This window comes from Leopardus geoffroyi, chromosome B1 (assembly GCF_018350155.1).
Source record: "Leopardus geoffroyi isolate Oge1 chromosome B1, O.geoffroyi_Oge1_pat1.0, whole genome shotgun sequence".
Classification (NCBI taxonomy): Eukaryota; Metazoa; Chordata; class Mammalia; order Carnivora; family Felidae; genus Leopardus; species Leopardus geoffroyi.
This window is the reverse complement of record NC_059327.1, coordinates 172,497,048-172,521,086: the sequence shown is the minus strand read 5'-3', so window position 1 is coordinate 172,521,086 and position 24,039 is coordinate 172,497,048. Positions and strand designations below refer to the sequence as shown.

Here is a 24,039-nt window from a genome sequence, read left to right as displayed (position 1 = left end):
AAAATATATAAAGCAAATATTAACAGACCTCAATGGAGAAATAGACAGCAATACAATAATAGCAGGGAACTTTAATACCTTACTTACGCCAATGGATAGATCATCCAGACAGAAAATCAATAGGGAAACATCAGCCTTAAATGACATGTCAGATCAGATGGACTTAACTGTATATATAGAACATTCCCTCCAAAAGCAACAGAATATACATTCTTCTCAAGTGCACAGAAAACATTCTCTAGAATAGATCATATGTTGACCACAAGTAAGTCTTAATAAATTTAAGAGGACTGAAATCATATCAAGCATCTTTTCCAACCACAGCAATATAAAACTAGGCTCCACACTGAACATGGGGCTTGAACTCAGAACCCTGTGATTAAGAGTTGCATGCTCTACCAACTGAACCAGCCAGGCACCCCAGAAAAATTTTATAAAATCAAAAATATCCTGAAACAAACAAAAATGCAATTATAACACTAAAATTTTGGGGATGCAGCAAAAGCAGTCCATTTATTATTATTATTTTTATGTTTTATTTATTTTTTAGAGTGAGACAGTGTGAGTGGGGGAGGGGCAGAGAAAGAGAGGGACACAGAATCCAAAACAGGCTCCAGACTCTGAGCTGTTAGTACAGAGCCTAACATGGGGCTCAAACTCACAGACCATGAGATCATGACCTGAGCCAAAGCTGGATGCTTAACTGACTGAGCAACCCAGGCACGCCATGAGCAAAAGCAGTTCTAAGAGAGAAGTACACAGTGATAAATGCCTACTTCAAGCAATAAGAAAAGTCTCAAATGATCTAACTTTATACCTCAAAAAGTAGAAAAAAAACAGAATAGAGCCCATAGTTAGTAGATGTAAGGGAATAACAAAGATTAGAGTAGAAATCAATGATAAAGAAATTAAAAAGATACTAGAAAAGACTGATAAAACTAAGAGCTAATTCTCTGAAAAGATAAACAAAATTGATAAACCTTTAGTCAGACTAACCAAAAAAAGAAAGGACTCAACTAAAATCAGATATGAAAGAGATGTTACAACTGATACTATAAAAATATAAAGGATCATAACATTAGTATGAATAATCATACACCAACAAACTGGACAACCTAGAAGAAATGAATAACCTCCTAGAAACATACAGCCTACCAAGACTGCATCATGATAAAACAGAAAATCTGAGCAGACTGATTACTAGTAAGGAGACTGAATCAGTAATCAAAACCCTCCCAACAAACAAAAGTCCAGGACCAAACAGCTTCACTGGTGAATTCTACCAAACATTTAAAAAAGAATTAACACTAATCCTTTTCAAACTCATCCAAAAACAGAAGAGGAGGTAATTCTACTAAACTCATTTTATGAAGCCAACATTACCCTAGTACCAAAACCAACAAGGATACCACAAGAAAAAAAGGTACAGGCTAATGTCCCTTATTCACACAGATGTAAAAATCCTCAAAACATTAGCAAATAGAATTCAACAATACTTTAAAAAGATCATACATCATGATCAAGTGGGATTTACTCTAACGATCACAAATCAGTCAATGTGATATATATTACATTAACAAAATTAAGGATAAAAGTCATATGATCATCTCAATAGATGCAGGAAATGCATTAGACAAAATTAAACATCCATTTATTACAAAAACTCTCAACAAGGTGAAAATGTACCTCAACATAATAAAGCCCAAAGCTAACACCATATTTAACTGTGAAACCTAAAAACTTTTCCTCTAAAACCAGGAACACAACAAGGATGTTCACTCTGGCCACTTTTATCCAACACAGTATTAGAAATCCTAGCCAGATGGGGCGCCTGGGTGGCTCAGTTGGTTGGGCGTCCGACTTCAGCTCAGGTCACGATCTCGCGGTCCATGAGTTCGAGCCCCGCGTGGGGCTCTGGGCTGATGGCTCAGAGCCTGGAGCCTGCTTCCATTCTGTGTCTCCCCCTCTCTCTGCCCCTCCCCCGTTCATGCTCTGTCTCTGTCTCAAAAATAAATAAAATGTTAAAAAAAAAATTTATTTATTTATTTATTTATTTATTTATTTATTTATTTATTTATTTTTTTCAACGTTTATTTATTTTTGGGACAGAGAGAGACAGAGCATGAATGGGGGAGGGGCAGAGAGAGAGGGAGACACAGAATCGGAAACAGGCTCCAGGCTCTGAGCCATCAGCCCAGAGCCTGACGCGGGGCTCGAACTCACGGACCGCAAGATCGTGACCTGGCTGAAGTCAGAGGCTTAACCGACTGCGCCACCCAGGCGCCCCCAAAAAAATTTTTTTTAAAAGAAATCCTAGCCAGAGCAATTAGGCAAGAAAAAGAAATAAAAGGCAACCAAATTTAAAATGAAGTAAAAGTGTCACTATTAGCTGATGACATTATGTATAGAAAACCCTAAAGACTCCATCAAAAAGATGTTAGAATAAACAAATTCACTAATATTGCAACATATAAAATCAACACAAAAATCTGTTGTGTTTCTATACACTAATAACAAGCTAGCAAAAAGAGAAATTAAGAACACAGTCCCATTTACAATTGCATCAAAAAACACCTAGGAATAAATTTAACCAAGGAGGTGAAAGAGCTGTGTGTTGAAATGAAAGAAATTGAAGACACAAATAAAAAGATACTCCATGCCCACACACTGGAATAATTGTTAAAATGTCCATACTACTCAAAGCAATTACAGATTCAATTCAATTCCTATCAAAATTCCAAAGGCATATTTCACAGAAATATAACAAACAATCCTAAACTTTGTATAGAACCACAAAAGACCCCAAAGCAATCTTGAGAAAAGAAAAAAGTTGAAGGCATCACAGTCCCTGATTTCAAATTCTATTACAAAGCTAAAGTATTTGGGGTGACTTCAGCTCAGGTCATAATCTCATGGTTTGTGATTTGAGCCCCACGTCGGGGCTCTGACAGCTCAGAGCCTGGAGCCTGCTTCAGATTCTGTGTCTCCCTCCCTATCTCTGCTTAATAAACTCTCAAAAATAAACCTCTCTCAAAAATAAACATTAAAAAAAAATTTTTTTTAAGTTATCAGAAGATCTGAATAGACATTTTCCCAAAGAAGACACAGATGGCAAACAGGTTAAAGTCACCTAACATCAGGACAGGACACTGCAAACAAAACCACAATGAGATATCATCTCATACCTGTTAGAAAGCCTATTACCAAAAAGGTAAGAAATAACTAGTGTTGGTGAGGATGTAGAGAAAAAAGAACCCTGTGCACTGTTGATAAGAATGTAAATTGGTATAGCCACTATGGAAGACAGTATGTAGGTTCTTCAAAAAGTTTAAACAAGAACTACCATTATATGACCCAGCAACTCCACCTCTGGGTTTTCTCCAAAGAAAACAAAAACATTAATTCAAAAAGATACATGCACTCCCATGTTCAATGCAGCACTATTTACAATAGCCAATGCTATTGTCCATCCACAATGAATGGATAAAGAACTTATGGTGTGTGTGTATGTATGTGTGTATGTGTATATATATACACACACACATACATACACACACACACATACACAATAGGATATTATTTGGCCATAAGAAACAATGAAATCTCGCCATTTGTGACAACATGGATGGAAGTGAAATAAGGGAAACAGAGAAAGATGAATACTGTATTATCTCACTTATATGTAAAATCTAACAAAACAAAATAAGCTCATAGACACAAAGATCCAATTGCTGGTTGTCAGAGGTGGGGGCTGAGGAGTGGGAGAAATGGGTGAAGTAGAAGGAAAAGGTAAAAAACAGAGGCACATGGGTGGCTGATCCAGTTGAGGGTCTGACTCTCGATTTCAGCTCAGGTCAGGATCCCAGGGTCATGGGATCAAGCCCTCTGTTGGGCTCTGTGCTGACAGTGTGGAGCCTTCTTGAGATTCCCTCCCTCCCTCCCTCCCTCCGTGTCTCTCTGTCTCTGTCTCTGTCTCTCTCTCTCCCCCCTTCAACCCCCTCCCAAACTTGCAAGCTCTCTCTGTAAAATGAAAAATAAAATTTTAAGGTAAAAAATAATTTAATTAAAAATATGCATATAAAGGATATCTGTTCAACTATTATTTATAATAGCAAAAAATACATCAGCAGGCTAAGATTCCAATAAACGGAAATCACTTAAACACTGATGTATTCCCAAAATGTATTATTATTTAGTCAGTAACTATTTTTAAGATAAATATACACTAATATGTTTATAATACAGTGGTGAAAAACAATACACACAAAGTGATCCCATTTTCACAAATGTATCTGAAATTACTTGTGTCAGGCTTCACCTTCCTATTAATGTCATACTTCCATTCTTACAGTCAAATCATTATGGCTAAGACAGAATTGGCTTGAATGTTAGGTATTAGAACCCCTCAAGTTATTTGTGTCTTGTAAAAAAGGTGCTTTACCTAATAGCCACCAAGTCTATCAGCTATATTCACAATGCAGGATCCATCTTTCTCTTCTGATTCTCACTTTACCATCACCACTGCCCATAAAGCCATATTGAGAAACTTCCCAACTGCCTTTGCTCCCTAGAGAATGCTAATGTCAGAGCCAAAGCCCCAAAGCCTCCACACCCTGGGAAAGAATGGGCTCCTCTCCCCATTCAAAAGTTCCCAAAGCTGCCAATGGATGCAAAAAAGACATGGTAGAGAAAGGGTGAGGGGTTTGCACTAGCAGCCTTGCTGTTCCAGTGTGACCAGCCAGAAGTGCACGTTACACATATATTTGCCAAGAAAAAGGTCTGAAAGGTTTTACAGCAAGTTGTCAATAATGGTGATCTTTTAGTATTCTGCAAGTTTTTCCTTATCTATGATTTAAAAATTTTCTTCAATGAAAATTTGTTTTTGAGGAAGAAAAAAATATTTAAGTTAAAAAATGAAATATTTAAATAGGAAATACATTACTGAGAACCATTTCCTTGAACAACAAACCATAAATAAAATTTCCAACATTCACAGTCATCTGTCCTCTAATTCTGCCCCAATGCAAGGCTCCTCCTGTGCCATCATTACTTACATTCTTGAAGACATTCTGTGTCTGTGCAGTAGGACTGGGACTGCCTCAACTACAATGAATAAGAAGAAAGGAAAGTTAGCCATTGGATTTAACCAAAAGTGGATAATCTTTATTAGAAAGATCTTTTTTTTTTTTTTTTTTTTTAAACAAATGCTACCACAGTAGATATACTGTACCTTCAGAATCAGATACAAACACAGACTACACTGAGGAGCAGTCCAGCTTTGGGGGATTTTTTCTAGCCAAAATAATTTTCACATACACTGTGATCTAGCACAATTCACCCATTTATATTAAGGAATTTTTAAAAAATCACCTGTGACCTACCTAAACTGCTTCACATTATTAAACTTCCCAAAGAAGAACGCTAAACTGTAGAGGAAGACTACTAGAAAGAGAGTAAACTTTGTTAATGAGATTTTTCTCTCATGGAAAATCCGAAGCAGAGAAAAAAAAAAAAGATTCTATTTGTAGAAAATGCATCTTTGAAAGGGAAGAACAAATACTTTCCCTTTTTTGCTTAGATCTGCATAAACCATGGCTATAAGGAACTAATAAAAATGGATACCACAGGGGTTGGGGGTGGAATGGAGGAGTAGACTCTGACAGAGATGAAAACTAAAGTTTTCAATATTTATCTTTTTACACAATTTTGGGACCATGTGATTATTATTTTTAAAAAGAAAATTTAAAAGAAAAAACTATCAATAAATATACATCATCCTTTTATGAATGTCCACCCTATGCTAAGAAATTTTATGATGTTTAGAAATGACATGATAAATCTTAAAATAGAGATGGCCATATAGTAAAAGAGAATGAGGAGCATGCAACTTTTTAATTCAGCCTTGTTACTTTATAATGACACCCTCTCTTCATTAAAGCAGTAACTCATGACTTGCAATTGCTTGGGAAAACAACAGAGCAGGTGTGTGCTTAGCTGGTTAAGTATGAGAGCTCTGCAGAAAAGACCTGGATTTAAAGTCTGGATCTGCAAACTTCTAGAGTTTCAAAGACCTTGGTCAAGGTCTTTAACACTTCTAAACTTTAGTTTCCTCACCTGGTAAAATGGGGATAATATTACCTATATTTGAGTACTAGTGAGGATTAAAATAGAGAATGCAAGTGAACTGTAGTAAGAAACCAAGGAACGTTAGCTATTATTACTACTGTGCCATACCAATTAGGACCTCATCTAAACAATTATTGGAATTAACAACTAAACAAATCGTTTTATAAACTGTTCTCTAAGACGATCAGGCGTGCTTTGGTATATACCTCTAAAAGTAGTCCTACTTGAATTAAAATGGGAAGACAGATCTTAACCCTAAATAAGAAAGGAATCTATCAAAAACCTCTTTAAAAATTATACATTCTATGGCTATTATCAAAAAGACAAAACAATAAGTGTTGGTGAGGATGTTGAGAAAAGGGAACTCTTGGGCATTACTGGTAGGAATGTAAACTGGTGCAGCCACTCTGGAAAACAGTATGAAAGTTCCTCAAAAAATTAAAAATAGAATCACCATATGATTCAGCAATTACACTTCTGGGTATTTATCCATAGAAAATGAAAACACTTATTTGAAAATATATGCACCGCCCCCCCCATTTCACTGCAGCCTGATTTACAATAGCCAAGACATGGAAGCAATCTAGATGCCCAGGAATGGATGAATGGATAAGGACAATGTTGCAAATATATATACAATGAAATATTATTCGGCCACTAAAAAAATGAAATCTTGCCATTTGCAACAACAGGGATGGACCCAGAGGGAATTATGCTAAGTGAAAGAAGTCACAAAGAAAAAGATAAAGGGGCACCTGGGTGGCTCAGTTAGTTAAGCAGTTAAGTGTCTGACTCTTGATTTCGGCTCAGATAGTGATCTTATGGTTCACGAGATCGAGCCCCTGCTGACAGGGCTCTGTGCTGACAGTGTGGAGCCTGCTTGGGATTCTCTCTCTCCCTCTTTCTCTCTGCCCTCCTCACCCCCCACCACCTGCATGCATGCACACACACGCTCTCTCTCTCTCTCTCAAAATAAATAAACTTAAAAAAAAGAAGAAAAAGAAAAATAGTGTATGATCTCACTTATATGTGGAATCTAAAAACAAAAAACAAGCAGAGCTCATGGATATAGAGAACACATTCAATTCACTTTGCCCAGATCCATCAGAAGAATCACTACCCGAGGCAGTTCTAGCCTGATGAAATGTATTTTTTAAGTAATAAGACTGGAACGTTAAAATGATTCCTTGATCCACGGGGATGCAGAATAGATGTTGTAGCAGGCATGAAAACAACATTCATCACCATCACAGCTCTTGAGTGACCAGGTGCACCATCAATGAGCAGTAATATTTTGAAAGGAATCTTCTTTCCTGAGCAATAGGTCTTAGTGGTGGGTTTAAAATATTCAGTAAACCATGTTGCAGACGTGATGTCATGGAAGCTTTGTTGTTCCAACAGAGCACCAGCAGAATAGATTTAGCATAATTCTTAAGAGTCCTAGGATTTGGAGAACAGTAAATGAGCATGAGCACTGGCTGCAACTTAAAGTCAGTCCCTGCATTAGCCTCGAATAAGACAGTCAATGTGTCCCTTGAAGCCAGGCATTGACTTCTCTGGCTATGAAAGTCCTAAATGGTATCTTCTTCCAATAGAAGGCTGTTTCATCTACACTGAAAATCTACTGTTCAGTGTAGTTACCTTAATGAACTATCTCAGCTAGATCTTCTGGGTAACTTGCTGCAGCATCCAAATCAGCACTTGCCACTTCACCTTGCACTTTGTTATAGAAATAACCTCTTTCCTTAAAACTCATGAATCAACCTCTTGTTAGCTTCAAACCTTTCTTCTGTAGCTTCCTCACCTCTCTCAGCCTTCATGGAATTGAAGAGAGTTAGGATCTTCTTGCTCTGGATTAGGTTTTTGCTTAAGGGAAGGTGGTAGCTGGTTTGGTCTTCTATCCAGACCACTCAAACTTTTTCCATTATCAGCAGTAAGGCTGTTTTGCTTTCTTATCATTCATGTGTTCACTGGAGTAGAACTTTTAATTTTCTTTCAAGAATTTTTCCTTTGCATTCACAGCTTGCCTAACTGGCCCAAGAGACCTAGCTTTCAGTCTATCTTGGTTTTTGACATGCCTTTCTCACTGAGCTTAATCATTAATAGTTTTTGATTTAAAGTAAGAGATGTGGGACTCTTCCTTTCACTTGAACACTTAAGAGACCATCACAGGGCTATTAATTGACCCAATTCTAATGCTTTTATGTCTCAGGGAATAAGGAGTACTGAGGACGGGGAGAGAGATGGGGGGGCGGGGCGGGATAGATAGCCAGCCAGTGGAACAGTCAGAACACATACAACATTTATGGATTAAGTTCGCCATACTATATGGATGAAGTTCATGGTACCCCCAAACCAATTACAACAGTAATATCAAAGACCACTCATCACAGATCACCATAATAAATAATAATGATAAAGCTTGAAATATTGCAAGAATTGCCAAAATGTGACACAGAGACATGAAGCAAGCAAATGCTAATAGAAAAATGGTACTGGTAAGACTTCGATCAATGCAGGGTTGCTACAAACCCTCAATTTGTAGAAAATGCAGTATGTATGAAGTGCAAGAAAGTGCAATAAAATGAGGTATGCTTGCAGTTTAACTGAAACACAGCCACACGCATTCATTTATATATTGTCTACGGCTGCTTTCACTACAACAGCTGAGGTTATAATTATAGAGTCATCGAGCCTAAAATATTTACTATTGTGCTCTTAAATCATTGAACTTACTAGGAAACACACATGGAATAAGAGAAAAAACAAATATTTCTCTGTAGCCATATAAGAATGTTCATTTAGAGGGCACCTGGGTGGCTCAGTAGGTTAAGCATCCAACTTTTGATTTCAGTTCAGGTCAAGATCTCACGGTTTGTGAGACTGAGTCCCATGTCAGGCTCTGTGCTGACAGGACAGAGCCTGCTTAGGATTCTCTCTCTTCCTCTCTCTCCCTGCCCCTCCCCCACACTCTTTCTCAAAAATAAACAAACATGTTTTTAAAATGTTCATGTAGAAATGTGAGATGCTCATGAATTACATCTATATAATAATAATAATGCAACAATCATTTGTTCACTTATTCATTCAATATACTTATTAAATGCCTACTATGTGCCAAGTACAGATCTAGGTACTGAGGATATAGTATGAAAAAGACAAAGTTTCTACTTTTATGGATCATACAGTCTTGTGGGGGGAAATCAGACGATTAACAAATATATTATGGGGCGCCTGGGTGGCTCAGTCGGTTAAGCATCCGACTTCATCTCAGGTCATGATCTCACAGTTGCTGGCTTCGAGCCCCATGTCAGGCTCTGCACTGACAGCTCAGAGCCTGGAGCCTGCTTCAAATTCTGTGTCTCCCTCTCTCTCTGCCCCTCCCCCACTTGCACTCTGTCTCTCTCTCAAAAATAAATAAACGTTAAAAAAATTAAAAATATATATATTATAAAAAATTTCAGAGAGCCATGCAGAGAACAAAAACAGGATGGCATTATATCTAAATCAGGCAGAGAGAGGCAATAACACTTAAGGGGCTATCTACGGGACAGTAAAGATCAAGGGATTGAGCATTCCAGGCAGAATAAACAACTAGGAAAGGGCCTTAGGTGAACAGGCTCCTGTGAGATAGTGATGAAGAACCACAAAGTCACTTGTGGCTGGGGCATAAGAGCCATGTTACTTAGCTGTTGTATTTAACCCCAGGACCAAATGCTCTCTCTGTATGCTCAAATCATCACAGTATGCTACTGATGTCATTTGTCTGACTGCCTCCAATTCTGAGACATAGCAATATATAACAGATACCCATATGGTTTATCATTGTGGAATTGGGAGTACTTTCTCATTTTATAATATTTGGGACATATTTAAATAAAAATTATATTACTTTTAAAATTGTATTACTTTAAAAAGTGACTTATTATAACTTAAATAATTTATTATAATCACAAACACTGGAAACTTGTATGTGGTAGGTACTGTAGTAAGAACTTTAACTTGTTATTTAATTCTCAACCAAGAGCTGGAGACAGGTTCTATTATTGCTACTTTACTGATGGATGAAACTTGAGTTTGGGAGAGGTTAGCTAACTTGATTATCCAATACTAACTCCAAAATCTAAATCCTTAACACAATTCCATTCTACTTTACAATGTACAAAATTTTGTATCATAATTTTATAGTTAACAACATATCATTACATTCTCTCAAGCACAATTCTGAATTGTTACAAAATACTCCCATGAGTTGATGTACTGTATAATTGAACTGAAGCAAAATCTGACTAAAGTGAAAATAACCATATGTGTAGTTATTAAGTAGCTCTAAGACCAACATAGCCAATGTTTTCCTTCTACACTGAAAGAGATCTCTCTTGGGATACCTGGCTGGCTTAATTGATGAGCATGTGTCTCTTGATCCTGAGTTAGAATCCCACCTTGGGCACAGAAATCACTTTAAAAAGAGAGGGGGGGGGGGAGGGAGAGGCACCAGGGTGGGTCAGTCAGTTAAACATCCGACTTCAGCTCAGGTCATGATCTTATGGTTCATGGGTTCGAGCCCCACGTAGGGGGGCCCCATCTGGAGCCTGCTTCAGATTCTGTGCCTCCCTCTCTTCCTGCTCCTTTCCCACTCATGCTCTCTTTCTCTTTCTCTCTCTCAAAAATAAACAAACATTAAGAAGAGAGAGAGAGGGGCGCCTGGGTGGCGCAGTCGGTTGGGCGTCCGACTTCAGCCAGGTCACGATCTCGCGGTCCGTGAGTTCGAGCCCCGCGTCAGGCTCTGGGCTGATGGCTCAGAGCCTGGAGCCTGTTTCCGATTCTGTGTCTCCCTCTCTCTCTGCCCCTCCCCCGTTCATGCTCTGTCTCTCTCTGTCCCAAAAATAAATAAACGTTGAAAAAAAAAAAAATTTAAGAAGAGAGAGAGAGAGAGCTCTTCCTTTAAGTGCCAGGGGAAGAAAGAGTAGGCTTCCCTTTGGGACTATGATAAAAAATGGTAATGTACAATTTGTCCTGCTATATAAGTTTCTAGAAAATTAACTAATTCACATATAATTGGTAAAAAGAGAAATTATGTCAGTTTAATGTGGAAGCTGTGTTGGTTCATAATAAGTGGTTTTTTCTAGGTAAGGGCAGCCAGAAGAGTGGGAGTCAAATGATTTTCAACAGGAAACGATAAATCCTTTGGCTCATGCTAAGCAGACAGGAGCTCTTTCAGCTTTAAGAAAATTAAAACTGAGTGCCTATGGGCATGTGCATGCACTGCACCCCCCCCCCCGCCCCTCCCTTCCCCCCAACAAAGAATGAGAAGAATTTATTCACTGGAAGCCTGGCTGAGTGCAGCACTTCAACTCTCGTCCAAGGTGCAGTGAATATTTGGGACATTCCACCAAGAGCTGTGGTTGGACCCTGCTCTTCTGGCAGGTCTTCTTTGAGTTCCTGGCTACATTCTTCACGTTCACAAACAGGCAATGCTGCAGGCTCTGAATAATGAGGTGCCAAAGTATCATGATCAGGACTACTTTTTTTTTCCAAACCAGTGTTTTGGAATATATTTTCAGTATTCAGATTCAAACACCTATGATGAGTAAATTACAGTCTTTAAAGAATTAAAAAACCACTATTTAAGGGCACCTGGGTGGCCCCAGTTGGTTAAGCATCTGGCTCTTGGTTTCGGATCAAGTCATGATCTCACAGTGGTGAGATCAAGACCCAAGTCGGGCTCCATGCTGACAGCATGCAGCCTATTTTGGATTCTCTCTCTCCTCTCTTCTCTGCGCCTTCCATGTTCATGTACAGGCACACACTTTCTTTCTCTTTCTTCCTCAAAATAAATAAATACACACTTTAAAAAAGCCACGCATTTAAATACAAGAGAATCTCACTGTTTTGATGGAATTGTTTAAACAAAGGCCTAATTTACATCTTAGTTTTCTCTTGACTTATTTGGAGAATACAGTGGTACTATTGATGCTAATTTTGGCTACTCCGATAGGAAACTATTTGCGAAAACAAATATAATTAGAAGAAAACCAAGGATAATATGTGAAGGAAACAAATGACAGGATCTACAGGATGGAGTCATAAACTTCAAATATTTTCTGTATTATGGTGGAGGCAAGGGGAAGAACCACATGTGGACTATCTATAGCCAACAATTGTTGTCCAGGTAAATTTCATGTTAACACTGATCCTGGGATCCCAGAAAAGAACTAAAAGTAGATTTATCTCCATCTAACCAGGATGGTCATGGAAAGTTTTTGAAGTTAGCCTGCTTCAAAATCACACAGATAGCATAACATGAGTATAATAAATGTGTTTACTCATTAGGGAAAAAGGCAGAAAACACAGATTTAAAAAGACTGAAAGAATAAAAGAGACCTGGCCAAGAGATTTCACATTAGGGAAATTGATGAATATAAAATAGTCTGTTATGATACCCAGGAAGCCTAACAGAAACCCTTGGCTGTCAGAGGTCTCTGGGAAAAATGTAGATCAAAGAGACAATTCTTTTTTTTTTTTTTTAATCCCCCTTTTTAAAAAATTAAAAAAAAATTTACATCCAAATTAGCAGACAGTGCAACAATGATTTCAGGAGTAGATTCCTTAGTGCCCCTTACCCATTTAGCCCATCTGCCCTCCAGTAACCCTCAGTTTCTTCTCCATATTTATGAGTCTCTTCCGTTTTGTCCCCCTCCCTGTTTTTATATTATTTCTGTTTCCTTTCCCTTATGTTCATCTATTTTGTCTCTTAAAGTCCTCATATGAGTGAAGTCATATGATTTTTGTCTTTCTGACTAATTTCACTTAGCATAATACCCTCCAGTTCCATCCACATAGTTGCAAATGGCAAGATTTCATTCTTTTTGATTGCCAAGTAATACTATACCACATCTTCTCAAAGACACAATTCTAATGACAAAAGCAGATAAATGGATCTTTTTGAGAAAACTTACTTTGGAGAAATTCACTGAAAAGAATTATAAAGAAAAGAAAGTCTCTCTCTGGAGTTACCAAAATGTACCTACTATAGACTGAATGTGTCCCAACTTCACTTGTTGAAGCCCTAAATCCCCAATGTGATGGTTTTTGGAAGCGGGGCCTTTGGGAGGTAAATAGATTTAAATGAGGTCATAAGGGGAAAGCCCCCACGATGGGATTAGTGCCTTTATATTAAGAAGAGACTAGAGTCCTTATTCCCTCTGTACCATGTTGAAGATACAGCAAGAAGGCAGCTGTCCGCAAACCAAGTAGAAAACCATCACCAGACACCAAGTCTACCTGTACTTGATCTTGGACTTTCCAGACTCCAGAATTGGGAGAAATAAATGTTTGATGTTTAAGCCACCTATCTGTGGTATTTTGCTTTAGCCACCCGAGTTAAGACAATACCTGAACTAGAACTTATTGCTATTTTTTTTATGTCTGCTCAAGAACCTCACATATATTGGAAGTCATGTTCTTTCCCATGGACAGTAGCTGCCTGTGTACTGGTAAACAGAACAGTGGTTAAAAAGAGAAGCTTTAAAATCAGAGGTATATGGGTTCAAATTCTTTATCTGTTACTTTCCATAAAGTTTCAAACTATAAAAGACATATATATGACGTATTAATGTTATTGGGTCACTCGGTTGACCAGATACCAAGGTGCATCTTGTCCCAGATGCACCCAGAGTTGGAGACCCAAGATCAGAATGGGGAGATAGAGTTTACTGAGTAGATAAGTATACGATATTTTCAAGAGAGAAAGTGGGCCACTGCCAGAGAAAGAGTGGCAATGGCCCCAAGACTTTCTAACTGCATCCTTTTAAGTTTGCTTTTTCTATATGTAATTTTGGCTTTGATTGACAGCTGATGGTTACATAACATTTTGGCTTCTGTGCATGCACGCAGCCATGATGCATTCTGTTATTTATTTATGTATTGTCTATTTATGAGTTTCTAATGAGTTTTTGCTGTGATCTTAAGGCAGCTTGCACCTTTTGTGTTCATCCTCAGCTCTTGGAAGTTCCCTTGTGGCTTTTGAGCCAGCTCTGTGGCTAGGCCTTTCTTGTTCTGTTAGCCCTGGAGTGGCTCTGAAGGTGTGGCTGTTAACCCTGGGTGGGGTGGCTCAGAGTGTATGGCCAGCATCTGCTTTATCCCACCTTGTTCATGCCTAACTAACTGCTTAACATTATGAACTTTAAGGCATTATGAGGATTAAATGATATAATTAAACATATAAAAAATTAAACATGTATATAAAAATCCCAGTTCATGGTCTACAAGATAACGTTTTTAGATCACAGCAATTTGCAGGAAAGTGGGAAAAAGTCATTTTAATATTGAACAGGGCTGACTGTGTAAATAAGCATGCTCAAATTTACCACTATTATTTTTTTTTAAATGAAATTCTAAAACCAACAACAAAAAGTACTTTCAAAGTAATGACTAAACGGTTGGATCAATGTCCTCTAACACAGCTCATGGTCGTAAGGTTCGCTTGAAAGTCTCTGAGCAGTGAGATTCCTGTGGCTTTCCTCAAAACAAAAATAGAGAAAAATATTCATTTCTTTGACAAATATTTAAGGAGTGATTTTTTTTTTAAAGTTTATTTATTTTGAGAGAGATAGAGAGAGCATAAGGAAGGGGCAGAAAGAGAGGGAGAGAGAGAATCTCAAGCAGGCTCCCCACTGTCAGCAAAGAGCTGGATGTGGGGCTCGAACTCAAGAATCATGAGATCATGACCTGAGCCAAAACCAAGAGTCAGACACTTAACTGACTGAGCGACCAGGCATCCCAGGAGTAATTTTCATGTGCATTTTGTCAAACTAAGGTTTTCAGATTTTAAGAGACTATTTTTTCCCCTAAACTGCTCAGAGGAATTATATGTATATTATTTGCAACAACTAAACTCCTTGCCAGTTTGAGAGCAAGATATTGAAAAAAGAGGATGAAAAAAAAAAACAGGTGTTCCCATTTTAAAGTATTCTCACAAATCATCAGTGTTAGGTCAGGTGTTCCAATATGCGGCTTGGGAAATAAAGTCATAAAACAGCAAGTATATATTATGGATCCAAAGATATAGTAGGGAGCCTAACACATAAAATAACAATATAAGGGTGCCTGGGTGGCTCAGCTGGTTGAGCATCAACTTCAGCTAAGGCCAGGATCTCATGGTTGGTATGTTTGAGTCCTCTGCCTTGGGCTCACTGATGTCAACACAGAGCCTGCGTCAGATCCTCTGTCCCCCTCTCTCTGCCCCTCCCCTGCTCACATTCTCTCTCTCCAAAATGAATAAACATTTATTAAGAAAGAAAAGAGAGGCACCTGGGTGGCTCAGTCAGTTAAATGTCTGATTTCAGCTCAGGTCATGATCTCATGGGTTTGTGGGTTTGAGCCCTACATCTGACTTGGTGCTGACAGCTCAGAGCCTGGAGACTGCTTCTGATTCTAGGTCTCCCTTTCTCTAACCCTGTCCCACTTGTGCACTCTCTCTTTCTCAAAAATAAACATTAAAAAAATTTTTAATTAAAAAATAAAATAAGAAAGAAACATAAACATAAAGCCCCATTAAAAGAACAAACAAAAAACCCAAAACACAACATTTCCTACGTTCTAATGGAGCTCAGTAGCTCAGGAATGTTCTAGTAGTTCTTAGAGCAGTGACCAAAATCGACAACATCCCACCATATGATGATAACTATTTGTTAGCATTCTGGTTACTATATTCCAGACATTGATATTTGTAAAATAGTTGATCCCTGAACAACACAGTGGTAGGGACATTGACCCCCCTGCATAGTCAAAAATCCATATATGTTTTGACTACAGGAGACTACTGTAGACCGAAAGCCTTACTGAAAACATAAAGAGTTGATTAACACACTTTGTATATCTTTTCATGTTAGCAAATGTCTCAGTTTACTTTTCTAAAACAATACTACAGACAGGGTGGCTTATAAACAGCAGCACAAGACAAGAAATAACAAGCATTAGTGAACATGTGGAGAAAAGGAAACCCTTGTGCACTATTGGTGGGAATGTAAATTGGTGCAGCCACTATGGAAAAAAGTATAAGGTTTCTCAAAAAAAAAAAAAAAAAAAAATTAAGACCAGAATTACCAGTACATGATCCAGCAATTCCACTTTTGGGTATTTATCTGAAGAAAATGAAAACACTAATTTGAAAAGATATATGCACACCCATGTGCACTGCAGCATTATTTTCAGTAGCCAAGATATGAAAACAACCTAAGTGTCCACTGATGGATGAATGGATAAAGATGATGGTGTGTGTGTGTGTGTGTGTGTGTGTGTGTGTGTGTACACAGAGACATAAAAAGAATGAAATCTTGCCATTTGTGGCAATCCAGATGGACCTTGAGGACATAAGCTAAGTGAAGTAAGTCAGAGAAAGACAATAATCTGCCTTATGCATTTAATTTGAAACAACAAACCAAGCTAATAAATACAGACAATAGATAGGTGGTTACCAAAGATGGGTGGTAGAGGGTGGGCAAAATGGGTGAAGGAGGTCAAAAGGTACAAAATTCTAGTTATAAAATAAGCCATGGGGATGTAATGTAAAACATGGTGACTATAGTTAACAACACTATATTGCAGATTTGAAAGTTGCTAAGAGGGTAGATCCTAAAATTCCTCATCACAAGATGAAAAATTTCTTTGTAACTATGTATGATGTTGGATGTTAACTAGACTTATTGTGGTGATCATTTAGTAATATGTAAGTATCAAATCATTTTGTTGTATACCTGAAATTAATATAATGTCAAATATACCTCAATTGAAAAAAAAAAAGGATGGAATATATTTCCTCTCCTCTTGAACCTAAGCAGGCTTGTGATTGCTATAATCAAAGGGCTGTATGCAATTTCTTAGGCCAGGTCATAAAAAGTATCCAGCTGCTGGGGTGCCTGGCTGGCTCAGGCAGTAGAGCATGTGACTCTTGATCTTGGGGTTGTTGAGTTAGAGACCCATGTTGGGTGTAGAGATTACTTAAGGAAATTAAAAAAAAAAAAAGTATCCAGCTGCTGGCTGGTTCTCCCCCTTCCCTATCCTCCCTTGAGATGGATACTTAACCCTGGAAGCAAGCCACCACACTGTGAGGAAGCCAAGCATCCATATGAAAAGGTCATATGTAGGCTGGGAGTACTAGGTAGGGTTTCAGTCTACCAGTATCAGCTGCCAGACAGTGAGTGAGTGAGCCTCCAGATGCTTCCTGCTCCCAGCCTCTGAGTCTTACAGCTAAGAACCCAGACATTGTGCAACACACATGTCATCTCCACTATGCTCTGTATGAACTCCAGACACAGAGTTTGTCATCTTAATAAAAGGTTTTATACCACTAAATTTTTGAGTAATTTGTTATGCAGTCATACAACTGGAATAATATAAAACAAATGTTAACAGCTTATATTCAATAAAGAAGCAATGAAGCATTGGAAAATATAGGGAGATTTTTATTTTCTCTTTTGACAGTATACTGCTTGAATTGTGTGCCATAAGGACATGTAACCATTATTTTATCTTTTTTTTGTTATTATTTTCAACATTTATTCATTTTGAGAGACAGAATGCAAGCAGGGGAGGGGGGCAGAAAGGGAGAGGCAGGATCCAAAGCAGGCTCCAGGCTCCGAGCTGTCAGCACAGAACCCGACCTGGGACTTGAACCCACAGACCATGAGATCATGACCTGAGCTGAAGTCGGATGCTTAGCCAACTGAGTCACCCAGGCACTCCCATATAACCTCATTTCCTAATTGGTAAACTGAATTATACCTCTAACCACAGAAGGACTAACTAGTCTTCCAGTGCCTGGATGATACTGATAAAAAATATTAAGATTTGAAAGTAAGAAATTGACTAAAATTTCCTTTATTAACTAAAATAAAACCCAGAAGTTAATCAGATGATTAAAAAAGGCTTTGTACCACATGGAAGATGCTAAATACTATTATTAAATTGGGGATATATACTTCCCTACTTTTACTTTTTTTTTAATGTCTGATTATTTTTTGAAAGAATATATTCATGTATTATTTCAATAAGTGTTTTACAAAAATTAAAATTAAAATTAAAATAAATAGAGGCGCCTGGGTGGCTCAGTTGGTTAAGCGTCATACTCTTGATTTTGGCTTGGGTCATTATCTCATGACTCATGAGATCAAGTCCCATGTTGAGCTGACAGTGCGGAGCCTACTTGGATTCTCTCTCCCGCTCTCTCTCTGCCCCTTTTTCATACTTATGCATGCTCTCTCAAAAATAAATAAATAAACATTAAAATTTTTAAATAAATAGAAAAAGATACTAGCAGTAGATATATTTGCTAGGTAGACAGGTTTCTCAAGAAATTTTTCAGGCACACACATTTTTCTTCCAGGATAAAAACCAATCAATCTTAATGTAACTTATTTAAGTACAGTGAACATTAGCCACAATTTACAGGGCCTTCAGGCCTATAATGAGGACTCTGACCAAAGATCTCCCAGATGACATGCTTACAATACTCTAATACAAATACAACTTTAAATAAATTAAAATTTTAGAGGTTTCAGTTACACTGTTTAGATGTGAAATACAGAGCTCAACAAACCAAAAAAGGGATTATCTTATTTCAAATCTTAGGTTACAACAGAGAGCAGGAAAAACACAAAACATGATCCAAGTTCACGTTACTAAATCTATCTGTTCTCACTTTCTGGAACTCCTATCATTAATAGAAGAAATTTTATGCCAAGAGACAGCCAGTCAAGGAGAACAGAGAAAGGAGGAGGTATCAAGGGAGCAGAATAGGGTGAAACCAGAATAATTCTATAAATGGCTTCAATGGGAATGGAAAAAGCCCCCTGCAGGCTGTTTTTATTGTTGTAAGGAAATATTAGTCATTAAAAAAAAAAAAAAAAAACAAAACACAACTAAATACAGTTGTTGTAAGGAAATGTCCTTTTTTTTTTTTTTTAAAGAATACTAACTCCACAAGGGCACACACAAAAAAATACCACACAACTTTAAAAAATGACTGATTTATAATGAGATTACAATTTTGTGCTGGCATCTTTCTACACATGTAGTAGTATTCTACCATATCAAGAAAAATCCATACTTATCACTAAGCATGTTTCCATAGTAAATCAAGTAATGCAACATAGCATAACTTGATGAAAAGAACTGATTTTAAATGAAAGAAACTCACTGTATATACATTTTTATCCACTTAAAAGAAGTCTTACCAACCAGTATTTAATGAGTAAAGCATTAATTATGAAAGAAATAGATTGTAATGTCAGAAAATGCCTCCTTTTATTAATGTTTCTGAACATTGTGGAGACAAATAGAGACATAAACACACTTAGCAAAGTACAACTGTGTTATGAACCTGTGTGTAACTCGATGTAATTAAGTCACCAGAAGCACACCTGCCAAGTGAATAAGCAAAGCTTTGTCATGAGCACCCCAAAACGGGCACTCTTTGTACTGCAGTCTTATCAACCTTAAACGTAAATGCAGCTTATAATGTATTATTTAAAACACTCCTATAATACAACCGGAAATATAATCATTTGCTTTTAAAGTCCACACTATAGATAGACAATAAAATGAATGAAAATCAGATTTATATTCTTTATACTGGTACAGCCTAAGAGTTAAACAATCAAAATTTACATAAGCACTGATGAGGCAATAGTAAAAAAAGCACTGAATTGTTGTTGTAGCCATTTTGCCTTAGGAGACATACAAGTTTTTTCTATTTTTATATATTTTTTATATGTTGATGAGAAAAAAATCTACCAATTTAGAAATCAAAGAATTAAGAACAAAAGAAAGTCTTATTAGGATTACTAAAGAGCTAGGGGCACCTGCGTGGCTCATTTGGTTCAGCGTCCCACTCTTGATTTTGGCTCAGGTCATGATCTCACAATTCATGAGATCAAGCCCCACGTGGGGCTGTGTGCTGACAGTACGAGCCTGCTTGGGATTCTCTCCCTCTCTGCCCCTTCTCCACCTGCTCACGCGTGCTCTCTCTCTCTCAAAATAAATAAACATTTTTAAAAAAGAATTATGGGAAAGCTAAACATAATATCTTTTCTTTTCAAATCATATAATAGTATACTCAAAAATTTTATTCTTCAGTGAAAAAAGTCTGTACTACATATTGTGTATAATTTTACTGCTTCTAACGCCTTTGAAGTAGCTTACAAAGTTTTATCTTTTTAAAGTTTTACTTACGTAATCTCTGTACCCAACGAGGGGCTTGAACTCACAGCCCCAAGATCAAGAGTTGTATGCAGAGGTTTTTTCCTTTACATTTTTTTTAATGTTTATTTAATTTTGAGACAGAGAGAGGCAGAGCATGAGCGGGGGAGGGGCAGAGTGAGAGGGAGACACAGAATCCAAAGCAGGCTTCAGGTTCTGAGCTGTCAGCACAAAGCCCAATGAGGGGCTCGAACTCATGAACTGCAATATCATGAACTGAGCCGAAGTCGGATGCTTAACTAACTGAGCCAGCCAGGTGCCTTCCGAGTTTTATTTTTAAGGTTATTTGATTAGGTAGTACATTCACAGTTTTAAACTGTACAAATACAGTGAAGAGTCTCTCCTTCATTGCTTTCTTCTATCATCCTAATGTTTCCTTGATCACAAATACAGTGTTTTTATAAAAATTTTTTTTTCAGCGTTTATTTATTTTTGGGACAGAGAGAGAGACAGAGCATGAACGGGGGAGGGGCAGAGAGAGAGGGAGACACAGAATCGGAAACAGGCTCCAGGCTCTGAGCTGTCAGCACAGAGCCCGATGCGGGGCTCGAACTCCCGGACCGCGAGATCGTGACCTGGCTGAAGTCGGACGCTTAACCGACTGCGCCACCCAGGCGCCCCACAAATACAGTGTTTTTAAAGGTGCTTGAAGGAGACCAACTGGCAGCAGCAGAACAGAACAGGGCACTAAAGAAATAGTACAAGGCAAGGGTACCTGGGTGGCTCAGTTGGTCAAGTGACTGACTCTTGGTTTCCGCTCAGGTCATAATCTCACAGTTAGTGGGTTCAAGCCCCACATTGGGCTCCGCACTGGCAGTGCAAGACCTGCTTGGGAGTCTCTCTCTCTCTCTCTCTCTCTCTCTCTCTCTCTCCCTCTCCCTCTCTGCTCCTCCCCTGCTTGCGCCCTCTCTTTCTCAAAATAAATAAACTTAAAAATTTTATTAAAAAAAGAAAACAAAAGAAACAGCACAGGGCCTACAGCTAAACTGCCAGAGTTGAATGTGCTTCTGCCACTCTCTGTTCAGCTCTGACACCTGGAAAGAGTGACTTAACTTCTCTGTACCTCAGTTTCCTCATTTGTAAAAGGAAAACTTACATCATGGGCTTAAACTAGTACCTAGACTAACTTGAAACTCCTCAATATAACCATTATTATGAGCTCCAGTATACCCCTTGGAAACCATTCCTATGTATTTACAAACATATACTGACCTACACACACACACATCCCCCACATGTTCTCACACTCCAACCCCACAAAGGCATCTCTATGGCTTTCACTATCTTTTCTCAGATACTTCTAAAGAATGTTTCTTCTTGTATTTATAATAGTTTTTGTGTTCTCTGTTGTTCAAGACACAAAGGTCCATATTTTTTTGATGAATTCTATCTTTTGTCAATATTATTTCCATGTTCCACTTAATTGTTTTGGCTTTGAATTATATTGTGTCTAAGATTAAGAGTACTGCATTCTTTTGAGATAGCTTTTTCCTCACTCCTTTATCACATACCTACTATATATATATATATATATATATATATATTTTTTTTTTTTTTTTTTTTTTTGAGAGAAAGAGAGAGAGAGACTGGGTGGGGGGAGAGAGGGGCAAATGGAGGGAGAGAGGGAAAGAGAGAGAGCGAGAAAGAATCTCAAGGAGCCTCCATGCTGAGTGTGGAGCCCAACTTGGGGCTCAATCCAATGATCCTAGGATCATGACCTGAGCCAAAATCAAGAGTCAGACACTCAACTGACTGAGCCACACAGACACCCTAGTAACTGTCTTCCTTGTAAATAGCATTTCAAGACTCCAATCTAACTCTTTTAACAGGGGATGAGAACCCACTCACACATAACATTTTACTTGTGCTTTCTATGAACTACGCTTCTCTTCTTTCTTCTTGCCTACCTTCATAAGCTTATTTGGGTTTCCTCTTTTTTTTAATGTTCATTTATTTTGAGAGAGTGCATGCACACGAGTGGGGGAAGGGCAGAGAGAGAGGGAATGAGAAGGAATATCAAGGAGGCTCCACGCTGTCAGCGTAGAGCCCGACATAGAACTCGAACCCACGAACCTGTGAGATCATGACCTGAGCTGAAGTCCATCATCTTAACCATCTGAGCCACCCAGGCTCCCCTCCTTTTTTTTTTTTTAAACTCTACTTCTCCCCCCATCATATGTTCTCCAATGTGTCAGTACCAGGGCATCGTGGATATCTGAGAGGCAGATCTTCGATTGTTGTGACTGGCTTACATCTCACATGACTTTCAAATGTCCTGCCACCTATTCACATAAGTGAAAAATCTGAGCCTTTAATCTAAGTCCATTAAAAAAATAACAGCAAGATATTTTTTGGTTAGCCGACACTAAATTACCAAAGAATTTAACTGGAATTCAGCATTTAAATCAAAGGAATATTATACTTAGTTTTGTTTACAACTTTACAAAGAATTGTTCACCATTTCAGAAAATCATGTTGCTGGTGATATTGAAGACCAGGACAACATACTTTTATGAAGCTGCACTTATAGCCATAACTTGCACAATGATTTTTCATATTAGACACATCTAATTATTTCATCTTATCTTTGAATGTAGCTAGCTATGCCCAACCACACTGTGGTCCTCTTATTTTCCTCAACTGCTTTCTTGTTTTCCTCTTTATAGTTATTAAAGGATCAGGATGGTGACAGCATATACAAATAGCTTTCCTTATCAAGGAAGGATGCAGGCAGGCTAGAGAACCTCTTAATGCTCAAAGTAGGGAAAGCTTCATTCTAAGGCTTTATATATAGCACATTTCATTTCTGAACCATTTCCTCTTTTATATCCACTAAAGGTCTGGGGTTACTCTGGCTTCTCTCTTGATCCTTAACATCCAACTAGAAGCCCTCCCCATGAATATTTTCTACTTTTCTTAGAAAGCAGTAACCTGGTTTTAGCCGGTAGCAAAGGCCTCAACCAGTCACCTTACATTCCATGGAGGAAAAAGATACACAACATATCCAGCTACCCAATAGACTCACACCTTGTCTTTTTACTCCTAACTGGAAGGTTTTTGCTTTTTGTTGTTTTAATTTTTATTAGTTATTCATGTATACAATTCAGAGTTAAATAAACACTTTTGCAAGTCTGTTCCGAAAAAAAGCAGTTCCTCATTTCTGCATACCTATTTCTCCTCCCATAGAGGAACGACTTTCACCTTTTAGCTGATTATTTTAGTATTTACCTCCATGTCTTTATAAATATGCATTATTGCTACTTCTTGATTTTTCAGTTTTAAGCAATACCCATTGATTCACCAGTATAGAATAAGAAGACCTAGTTCTCTCTTTTCTGAACCCAACACACATGTACACTCTTCCCATCTGCTAGTAATTAAATCATAAATTGCTTTAGCTCAATAGTTTTAACATTATTATGACTATGTAAATGCTCTTCACATTTGAACCATGTAGTAAATTATAATCACTTTTTCTTTTCTGTACTATTTTCTGTATTCCCTTAAAGTTAAATGTTCTTTTTTCCCCCCATTTACTTGGTTTTCTAGAACTTTTGGCAACTTGTTTTCAGCTTTTTAGATCACAAAATGTCTCGACTCACTAGGTGTTCTATAAATTCATCCTCCTGAAAAAGTCTCTGCTAGAGCTGTGTG

General features: G+C 37.8%; 1 protein-coding gene across 2 annotated transcripts in view; it reads right to left on the bottom strand.

Annotated features, from left to right (window-relative positions):
- Nucleotides 1-24,039, bottom strand: part of SMIM14 (small integral membrane protein 14) — an 80,746-nt gene that overhangs the window by 15,848 nt on the left and 40,859 nt on the right. For both annotated transcript variants that reach the window (XM_045474990.1, XM_045474989.1), the window contains one exon: nucleotides 5,055-5,103. In XM_045474990.1, the coding sequence (XP_045330946.1) occupies nucleotides 5,055-5,103 (49 nt within the window). The remainder of the gene's footprint in view (nucleotides 1-5,054; nucleotides 5,104-24,039) is intronic.